Consider the following 11,501-nt stretch of genomic DNA (forward strand, 5'->3'; position numbering starts at 1 on the left):
TTCTCATTAACGTTTTAAAATAGTATTGTTGATGATTTAAATTACATTGATGCTAATCTAGTTCTCAAGCATTCCGTAAAATTGTACCCACTGGATCCAGAATTGAATTTCTGAGGTGTACAGAATATGTATAATCTCAGAATAAGCATATTGTTTAATGTAACTTTGGAAATACAACGTGTAGAATTTTCTACATTTTAAATGCAGCCATACAATGTTATATCGTGAGTTTTTTTTATGAAAATAGAAATAGATTTTGAACTTGTTTTAAGTTCACTTTGCATTCAGGTGAACTGATCGAAACTGGGCCTACAGTTTAAAGTGGGATTCAATCCACTGTGCTGCATACCTTTACAAGGTGACTGTCTTAGTAGTTTTTGTGAACTAGTTCTACAGTACTTGTTTTAACAATGATTTATGAAAGAAAGAACAAAGATTCTGTATTCACTTACTAATGCAAAATTGTCATGTACAGACGTATGTGTGTGTGTGAGAGAGGGGGGGGGACTTCTAGATATTCTATTAGTGTAAATTTATTTATATCCTCTCTCCACACTTCATCTTTGAAGGGCTCCAAACTGGGGCAGCATGAACGTGATCTTTATGTAATCAAGAGCTCCTAGATTCGATTTCCATCGGCTCACATTCCAGGGTCCACACATCTAGTTTCGATTATCTTATTTGTGCTAAACTTCGTTTTATGATTTGACTGCCTGGAAAATGATATAATCGAAGGGGTTATTGAAGAATCATATCTTATATTGTTCGAACAATCTTTGTTGGGATATAATGATATTGCCACGTCTAATACTACTTTCAATAACATTTAGTATTTCCTTTTGGGAGGGGCACATGCCCTCATGCACCTCCCGCTAAATCCACCAGATGGATGCCACAATGTAATACATTTTTAGTGGCTTATTAGTTTTATTTTATTTTTGCTTGCAAATCCAATGATAGCATACAATTCTATTCATTAAAACTAACAAATGTTAAAGAGCGTAATATTGCCATTATATTTATCTCAAGTGATTTCAGACACAATCAAATAATTTCAACGACTGAGATGTGAAAGAGCAAGAAGAAAATAATTTTTAAACAATAACCTTTATTTTCATACATACATCCATACAAAACATATAATTTGAAATAAAGATGCCTAAGTACATAATTTATTAATCACAAGCATCCATCCAACAACACGCACACACTCGTACACTTTCATTCAACAAACAATACAATTTCGCTGGCAACAAATGAACAATGGAATGCGACTAGACAACTACTCCAGGATGTTACTATTTACAGTTAAAAGTTTAAACAAACATACTTGACGGTTTGTACATCAGTTATAATAAATTAAGTGAAATAGTTTAAAATGAATTGCATTAATTCACCGTGTTGGAACTGGTCTTCCAGCGTTTAATGTTTTAATTTCCCTGATAACGTTGATTCTTGTTGATTCTGAAAGAAAATAATTGTGACCATTAGTTGTAGACCATGACATAGTAGATGCAAATGCAAAAAAATTGAGAACCCAGGACTATGTAACACCTCTTCGATTACCTTACACAGATCTCTTACCCAGAGTAAAATATAAGTTACGAAAACAGTGGGAGGAGTGGTGCAAAATAGAGCTTCTTCCCAATAATATACTCCCTTAACTGAGGAATTAATCCCACATTTATTATTAACAGTAATATGCCTCCCTTTGGCTTTAGTTAAATAAGTAAGGGCATTCCCCGAAATGGCGATAAAATCGTAATTATTGGCGGAAGAGTTGGAAGAGACGTGTTTCATACCACATCCTAAAAGTGGCATGCTCCAGTCAGAAATCATAGACCTTGGTACCAAAACATGAATTTACCTCAGGCAGAGACTTGTTAGCATGTAACAATTCAGTCCATGGTGCACTGCGTATAAGAGACGTTAACATACGTCACCCCTTACACCCCGAAAATTTATCACATGTGGCCCACTAATTAAACCAAAGGTCTTTTTGTGGTTTGTATTTCTCATTTTACGTCGCTTTTTTTACCTGTTAGGTTAATCCAGATTAGAATGAATTTAAGTAAAATTGATGATGGGACAAACATATAGGAAAACACATGACTACGTCAGTTTTATCCACATGTTTAGATGATGTTAATCTGACACAGCGACTTGGAATGAGTCTGTTACATTTATATATACCTTTTAAGAATTCTAGACACGCTACTGTTCTTTGTTCATTACCGTGTACTCGCATGGCATCCAAGTATAAACTCAAATAGTGAGCATTAGCTTCACTGGCATATGCATTAACTTCGAATACATAAACAGAGGCCTTAACTTAGTGCATTGTACACCCCTGTTCACATAGAGTGGCATATTTTATAGGGTTGAATAGTTGAAATAATGGTCACTTTATGTGAACAGCAGTTTATCTGCAAAATAATGTTTCTGATTTTGTCTTGATGCCTACGAGCGCTTGTGGCTGAATTTAAACAGGTTCTTATGGAGCGATACGTACGAGGACTTGTGGTATGAAATGAGTACATACTGCAAAATCTAAAAAGAGCAGAAGCTGGGTTTTAGTCATACAGGGTGCGGCAGAAATATTCAGGCGATTTAAATTTGCAAATTCTATATTAAACTTCAGAATAACAATGAAAAAACTTGCATGACTGGAAAGTACACACAAAAGCATTTCATGTGATGTCTATGTCTTGAAGATAATGTCACTCAGGTGGGCACCATTCTTTATTTTAAAATCGTCTCAATATTACTGCCGCACCCTGTATAACCCCGTGCTATTGCTAAAGCCTTAATTACTGCCATACTTACCTAGAAGTAGGGTGGAGGTGGAGGAGGCACAAAGCCATGTCGCCTCCAGTCGACTGGAAGAGCATTCTGAATGACGTAACCGGCGAAGTTCTTCTCAAGATATCCAAGTCCTTCCGTTGGTGGGAATCCCTGGTTCATGCCGTCTTTTCCGAAGTTCTTGGCGTATCCTGTGATGGCCGAGAGGAGCATTGCCAGCTTTCCTAAGATGAGAGACTTGAATGTCACTGCTGTTATTGTTGCCAAGCCGACAGTGACCATCAACGCGAAGACTCCTCCGATCACAAGGAATGGCACCAACATCTTCTTGTTCTTGCCGCCTTTAAGAAAGAACAAATTAACTTACTTACATGTCTCGATTAGAAATGCAGAAATACTTTGCAATTTCAGTTCAGAAACGGTTTGGAATTTCAGTTCAGAAACAGTTTGACATTTCAGTTCAGAAACGGTTTGGAATTTCAGTTCAGAAACAGTTTGGAATTTCAATTCAGAAACGGTTTGGAATTTCAGTTCAGAAACGGTTTGGAATTTCAGTTCAGAAACGGTTTGGAATTTCAGTTCAGAAACAGTTTGACATTTCAGTTCAGAAACCGTTTGGAATTTCAGTTCAGAAACAGTTTGAAATTTCAGTTCAGAAACGGTTTGGAATTTCAGTTCAGAAACGGTTTGGAATTTCAGTTCAGAAACAGTTTGACATTTCAGTTCAGAAACGGTTAGGAATTTCAGTTCAGAAACAGTTTGACATTTCAGTTCAGAAACTGTTTGGAATTTCAGTTCAGAAACTGTTTGGAATTTCAGTTCAGAAACAGTTTGGAATTTCAGTTCAGAAACGGTTTGGAATTTCAGTTCAGAAACAGTTTGGCATTTCAGTTCAGAAATGGTATGGAATTTCAGTTCAGAAACAGTTTGGAATTTCAGTTCAGAAACGGTTTGGAATTTCAGTTCAGAAACGGTTTGGCATTTCAGTTCAGAAACAGTTTGGCATTTCAGTTCAGAAACAGTTTGGAATTTCAGTTCAAAGGTTGAACTGTAATTATCTTGACAGATTAATGAGGGAGCAGAGGAAATTTTATAATTGTATGGAACAAATTATGAGATACTGTGTGGTATAATTGAGAGGTTTTGTTATTTGTTCTTTAACGTCGCTTTCTGCCACTTTTGGCTAATCATGACGATGAGAATGAGTGACGATATGAAGGAAACTCACTCAGAAGGAACACCCATGCCCAAGCCGAGATTTGAATCAGAGAAATTCGTTTGCGAAATCGAAAGTTGATTATTTTATGCGCTCGAGCACCGGGGGGGATTAACACCTCTTCTTCTTCTTCTTTTTCTTGGCTAAATCATTAACAACAATTTACACGATGAACTTACAAATCTTAAATATCTAGTACTTTAAGTAAGGGTTCATGTATACTTTGTGCCACCATATTTCAAATTTGTATAATTTTCTAGTTAGCTCGAGTTCGCCTGATTTAATAGAAATTAGCTTTCATAAATTTCTTTAATCTTTTTTAATTACTTGTGATCATAGAATGAATAGTTATTACATAGAATGTTCTTTTTAAATTGCTTTTTTTAGAGAAGTAATTTTTTTATAAATATATGCCACAGCTTAGCATACTCTAACACAATAACTACCATTTGTAATCTACTTATACCGGTATTTTTAGTGCCATCTCGTATGCAATGTTTGAATTAAGTGGGAGAGGGGAGTAGTTTAGTATAGTCTCCAATTAGATATCGTTATTTTATTTTTTGGCCTGAATGATACATGTGTAATGAAAGATATCTGGACTTGAAAAAGAGATAACATAGCTTCAAACATACACAAAAATATTTGTCTAAGAGGGGGAAGAACCCTCGTTAACAATTAGTGAACGTTTCCACGGTTTGTTTTATGAACTCTTATTTTAATTAAAGTCTTTGTAATTTCGAAATTATTTTGTTGGAATATTGAATGTGTAAGAAACAACACGAAATCATCACGGATGGCTAAAATGTAAGGAATGAAATGAAGTTTTAATCTAGCTTCACCACCACCCGATTTTCCGCACATTATCGTAATTATTGTAATGTTTCACTGTAAGTGTAATTATATTTATAGTTTTAGAGGGACCTTCATGTTGATTTCGTATTTTTCTATTCTAACATTTCCAAACACAGCAATGCTAAATTCACAAAATAATTTGTTTCAAATTTTAAAAGGCTAATGCAAATGTATCGAGATATGTAGTGAGAAAATTCAAAGACAGTTGAATAAAAGCATCTTGAAGAAACATAGCATCGAACTTTTTCCATCGTTCTCATTATCATTTATTTCACTTGAAGAAGGTCCTGTACACAAAGGGTTCGTTACGTCACTGAACAGGAGCTATATACACTTTTCTCAACTTAAAATGGTGTTAGTGTATTATACTGAGTGCAATACAAAGTTATTTAGTAGTAATATGCATAACTCTCACAACTAAATTGCGGTATTACACATTTTGCCACGTGTATACTCTACTATATTGCAACTTTGGGTCTTATATGTTGCTTCCCTATGGCGACGTTGCCATTCCCGATCTCGCCACCAATGACCCTGGATTCGAATCCCTGTGTTCTTTGTTCTTTCATCTGTAGTATCTAATCTGCACTGATCCCCATTGTCGCATTTAGCCTATAGAAGCATAAAGCAACGTAAAACAACTCATAAAATATGTTTTTGTTTTCTACCTCTCAAAGGTTATACAGGGTGGCTCAATAAGTCACTTAACACCCCCAGTACAAGGCCACTGCAGCGCGCAACATGGAAATGGTGATGACCAATCGTTATCAGGCCAAGGGGGAACCACATTGACGCCACCCACACGGTAGGCGGCCATCTTGATGTCCGCCATCTTGAATTCAACTTCAGAATTTTAAATTGGAAGGGGGTCGTGCGACATATCAAAATGGGCTAGAATTTCACGAGAAATGCAATGGTGAAGGTTTTTTCGACGTATCTTTAACCACTAAAAAGTTATGACTGAATTCTTGTACCAATTTGCTCCTTTTCGAGGTGTTAGAAAAATGCCTTAAAATTTGTTTAGCGCTTCGGTAATGCATCGAGATCAAAGTGACGTCTATGGAGAGACGTTCGCATGCCATTGCACATTATTTTAATCGGATACATCCATGAAGAGCTGTGCATTATGAATGGTTGTCGCGAACAATTTACAGTGTGACGCTTCCATTGAATTAAAAGTCCTTCACAGTGACAAGGCTAATGTTTATGTTCATAAGGAAGTTTATAAACAGAATATGTGACCCTTGTCATATGATAACTAACTTTGGACAAAAACTGGTTCATAACGTTCCCATAAGTGTTCTGGTGTTCTTCCCTATTGAAAAAACTTTGTAAAAAGTACCTTCTTCCATAAGCAAGGATGAAAAAAACTGTTTATTTAACAAATCCAAGTAGCCCTAAGCATTTAAGGTTCCGTTGATGGAAAATTGACTAACCAATCGTGTTCCACACAGCACGCCACACCATTAACTTACCAACACTAACCATTCAGCTTTGATCTGTCGAAAATGGGTTATCAGATAAAAAGCATCGAATATTCTGTTTATGAACTTTCTTATGAACATAAACATTAGCCTTGTCACTGTGAAGGACTTTTAATTCAATGGAAGCGTCACACTGTAAATTGTTCGCGACAACCATTCATAATGCACAGCTCTTCATGGATGTATCCGATTAAAAAAATGTGCAATGGCATGCGAACGTCTCTCCCTAGATGTCACTTTGATCTCCATGCGTTACCGATGCGCTAAACAAACTTTAAGGCATTTTTCTAACACCTCGAAAAGGAGCAAATTGGTACAAGAATTCAGTCATAACTTTTTAGTGGTTAAAGATACGTCGAAAAAACCTTCACCATTGCATTTCTCGTGAAATTCTAGCCCATTTTGATATGTCGCACGACCCCCTTCCCATTTAAAATTCTGAAGTTGAATTCAAGATGGCGGACATCAAGATGGCCGCCGACCGTGTGGGTGGCGTCAATGTGGTTCCCCCTTGGCCAGATAACGATTGGTCATCGCCAATTTCAAATTCCATGCCGCAGTGGCCTTGTACTGAGGGTGTTAAGTGACTTATTGAGCCACCCTGTATACCATACTTTAGACAGCACACTTAGTTGGCCATAGGAGAATTGAATTCCCTAATTCCACTCATTGTTAATGCCTTGTTCAACATTTGTTTTCGTCCTACATAGCAAATAACTGCAAAATCTCTTGCTTTAATTTAAAAATTCAAAATTCAAAAATTAACGATTGATTTGATTTATTTTGCTTCGTTTTTCTACTGCTTTTGGCTAATCGTGAGGATGATGATGAATCGTGTTAAGATGAAATTGATAAAATGTTGGTCTAGACGATGCAACACTGGCTTTGAGCATAGGCGTTACAGTGCAAGGATGCGGGCCAGGTCGTAGTACGTAAAAGAGAGGTTGACATTTGTGTGGTTTAACACCATACACCGCTCGTAAAATTAAGTATCTTGGTAGATGTGTGCTCGTGGTCAAGGTAAAAGGAGCGAAGGTCTAGAATCGCTACTTTCGACACTTAGCTGGCAACATTCACCATGCAGTGTTGCCTACTCACGTGTCAAGCGTTCCTCGAAACGGAAATAGACATTATCTACCCTCATCTGTGCAGTTACTAATAGTACTGTTTTGATAGGACGTACATTGAAAAAACGACTTGCAAAACGAGCATATCCACGTTGTAACGCTCGGAACAAATCCAGTCGTGAGCAGCTGTGTTGCTGGCGATGTGGCAACAACGTACGCCGCCTAATTTCGCGTCCCTGACTATAATCGTAATTTTTTGGCCTTCACTGCAGAGCATTCGAACACCAATATTTTCACGTGGAAATATTTCAATAACGTATTTACGATTTTTGGCGCGCACAATGCACTGTAGTTATTCAACAGAAACACTTATGCAAGTGAAGTGCATTCGTAAATAAAATAATTCTAGGTTTTCGTAAATAATTTGCTAAGCTAAAATAATTTATTTTTCGGATCGTGAACATTCCGGATGGGATTAAGTTCACAACCCCCTTAAACACATCAGTAGGTAAGACTTTAGTATTTCTTGTGCAAATTAATCTTACGAGCTAACTCACTGTCCGTCAGAACCATTTTTGCAATAATGTAACTTACACATAGATATAATTATTGCGTACGGAAGATAGCGCATATTTCTGGCAATAAGATTGGTTCTTACAATTATCTTATTCGCACCTTTTTAACGAATTTTATTTTTAATAAATGATATGCATGGAAGGCAAGTAAAAGATTTAGAGTTTGAAAAGCGGATAAGGAAATTAAGAAATTATTTCAAGAGCTCCACCTGGGCAGTGAAAAAATTTGAATTCTATGCAACGTAAAACTCTTTGTAAATAGACAAAGCTTTACGTTTTTCATTAGCCGAGGCCCTTTATTTATATAATATGTAGCAATAGACTCTTAGTTCTGTAATGTTTCAGATTATATTGGCTAAAAAACAGCAGATTCACTCCGTATTCTCATGTGGAAATGGCACATTATTGTTTTTTTCAATAGAATAACACATTCATAACAGAATAACTAAAAAATATTACAGCAAGAATCATTTCACAACATTTTCTAAACATATTTCAAATAAAATATATGTATATGAAATAAAATGTGTAGTTTTAAAACATTTCGAGTTTCTGCCTTGACAGTTCAATCATAATCAGTGTGTAATATTTTTGATTTAATTCAAGTTCTTTGACTTCAGAATCTTTGAAGCTTTTGATCCTCTTGTTTAACCAAAATAAGAGTAAGTGCACGAATGTTGGATAAATATTCCCAAATTAATAATGTTGGAAGAAACATTTTACTGAGCAGTCAGGAAATGGACGTAACTTGGAATTTTGAGGGGGCTGAATCGAACTTTGGTTTAACTTTGGGGCGGGGGCAGGCTCGAAATGTTTTCCATCTTATAAGAAGCGTTGGAAGGTAATTTGCTAAATATCTGTGATATTGGCGAGATCACAAATGTTACTCTAAATTAATTTGCTCTCAGGAGGTTAACAGAACTACCATTAACTTATAAATGTTAAGAGATCTGAAAGTTTTTGATGGGGCAAGTGCCCTTCCCCTTTGCTCCCGCTAAGTTACGCCTATGGATACATCGATAATTATTGATCCTATGCCAATTAACGAAGATAATAAACTAGTATAATTAATTAATTTTTCAGTGCACTTAATTTTATCTCTTTATGTTCAACAGTCCAATTGATATAATAGATTGGTGTTCAAGGAGTGGCCTTGTCTAAATGCACTCAAGTGTCACCCGAAACTGAATTTTGCAGACTAACGAGGCTCTGGCGTCTCCAGTATAATTCTCTGTGGGGCTTGTATGGCAGAAAAGTGACGTCAATACTACCTAGTTTCATGTTGGTGCCTACTGAGTTATGGATGAATAAGTATGATTGCTACATTCAATTCCGATTGAGAGCGGATGACCGATTTTTAAGAATAATCTATTAAGCTAGATATTGGTTCCTCATTCAGCACACGAAATTAATCATTTGTGTCAATACTGGGTTCGAAAAGACAAGTTGGTAATGTTGCTTCAGACAGTCAAACCGTATATCGAAGTTGATATGTTCCAATTGTACCTTTGGTCATGAAATGTTAAAGAACAACGGCATATTGACGGTTGTCCTTCATATGACCCCAATACACCGATTGACTCTATGTACATTGCACCATAACTGTCCCTTATCGAAGTCTAGTAGTTTCTCAGATATTGATAGGTGGCAGTTCAGATAGACGCAATAGTTACTAGTAAGCAGCATGGAAGGGCAGACATGTTCCTTTCTTTTTTCTACATATATCATCCACATAATAAAATTCTGGGCACTTTATCGTAAACTATCATCAGGAATCGTTGATTATGCTTTATAACATCATATTATAATAGAGCAACAACATACGTTCGCTAGAGATATTGTCTACAAATAATAAAATGAAACGAAGCTTGTAAGCGTATTTAATCTTAAGAGATGTGATCACTTAATGGATTATTATAATAAACTAGCTGATTGCCCGGCGTTGCCGGGGTATTTATTTATTCCAATCTTCTATTAGGAAAATAATGAATTCTAACTATAGTGTAAAATTAACTTGGAGTTGAACGGCATTGGCAGTGTCACTGAACTCGAAAACTATGGATTTCACACTAATATCGGTCGTTTTACATGTCACCCCCTTCCCACCCCGGCCCCTAGGGATACCAGAGGTGTCTTGAAGTTGAAAGGCATTGGGAGTGTCACTATTCATCTTAGCGACCCCGAAAACTATGGATTCCACACTAATATCGGTCGTTTTAGATTATTTTTACATGTCACCCCCTTCACACCCCCACCCCCTAGGCGTGCCGGAGGTGTCTTGAAGTTGAACGGCATTGGGAGTGTCACTATTCACCTTAGCGACCCCGAAAACTATGGATTCCCACACTAGTATCGGTCGTTTTCGATTATTTTTACATGTCACCCACTTCCCACCCACAACCCTAGGGGTGCCAGGGGTGTCTTACCCCCAACAGTATTTCTTTCCACATTGCAAGTGATATGTGTACCAAGTGTGGTTGAAATTGCTCCAGGCGTTCGAGAGTTATGACGGAACAAACACACACACACACACACACACGCGCGCGCGCGCACAAATACATCCATTTTTATATATATGTAGATAGATTAAGGTAATATTTGCTATGGCCTTAAATATATATAGAAACTGTGGTTGGTTTTCTTCTATGTGTGTGTGTGTGTGAATTATAATATGATCTAATGTCGATAAAGAAATGTGCTACTGTTGAATGTAAGACAACGCATAAGCCTTAATTTTCTGCTTTTAAGAGACGAATTAAATAAATAAATAACTTACGAGATTCCTTCAAGTCGTAATCCGTTCCTAAGGCGATTTTGAACAGTCCGTTTTGTTTCTTGCTTCTGGACACTCTCAGGAATCCTGGAAAGATGTCGAACTTGACCGCTAACCCGTCGATGAACTTGGGAAACGTTTTGGTGAGCAGACTGGACCAGCCTTTGGTCACGATCGTCCTGGCAGCTTCGACAGGGGCGTTGGGGTCACCAGAGTACTCCAGCTTCACACCACTAACCAACTCCATCGATCTCGTCTTGATGAACTTGAATAAATTAGCCAGAGCCCTAAGCTTCATGCACTTCGTGTCCCCTAACTGAATGCATTTCATCATGGTCATTTCCTCCACTTCGTTCTTAGGCCCTTCCTGGACACTTGTGGCTGTAGCAAGGGCCACGAACGCGGCTACAAGAAACACTGAACCTCCTTTGATAAACATGTTTGCGTGAGTCACTCGGAGACAAAGAACTGACGAACGTTATCAGAGCTCTGCTTTTTATAATCACCAAGTTTTCGCTTCTTTCCAGTTTGCTGGTTGAGTACACCCTTGGACGCCATCTTGGATTTTTGTAGAGTTTCTCTCTTTTCGACAACGTCATTCCTTTCCGGTGTCATGGCTCCGGATATAAATAATGACATAAGCTGTCATGCATCTTAGGACCGTTTGATGAAGGAGGGTTGCGCGCACAGCAGTTGAATGGGTAGGTGGGTTAGTGGGTGTGTGCCTCG

General features: G+C 37.4%; 1 protein-coding gene across 1 annotated transcript; it reads right to left on the reverse strand.

Annotated features, from left to right (window-relative positions):
• Positions 1-2,826: 2,826 nt before the first annotated feature.
• On the reverse strand, positions 2,827-11,265 carry LOC145989051 (uncharacterized). Its single transcript, XM_083124348.1, has 2 exons — positions 10,776-11,265; positions 2,827-3,143 (listed from the first exon to the last, which is right to left on the reverse strand). The coding sequence occupies exons 1-2, from the start codon at positions 11,209-11,211 to the stop codon at positions 2,827-2,829; spliced, it is 753 nt and encodes a 250-aa protein (XP_082980474.1). The 5' UTR covers positions 11,212-11,265.
• Between the last annotated feature and the right edge of the window lie 236 nt (positions 11,266-11,501).

The sequence above is a fragment of the Lepisma saccharinum genome, chromosome 6, assembly GCF_977018435.1.
Source record: "Lepisma saccharinum chromosome 6, izLepSacc3.1, whole genome shotgun sequence".
Taxonomy (NCBI): Eukaryota; Metazoa; Arthropoda; class Insecta; order Zygentoma; family Lepismatidae; genus Lepisma; species Lepisma saccharinum.

Bases quoted from the DNA above. Each gene is read 5' to 3' on its own strand.
- LOC145989051 (XM_083124348.1), bottom strand. From the start codon at position 11,211: ATGTTTATCAAAGGAGGTTCAGTGTTTCTTGTAGCCGCGTTCGTGGCC. The intron at 3,144-10,775 runs GTAAGTTATTTA...TCTTTCTTAAAG, and splicing joins TTACGACTTGAAGGAATCTC to GCGGCAAGAACAAGAAGATG.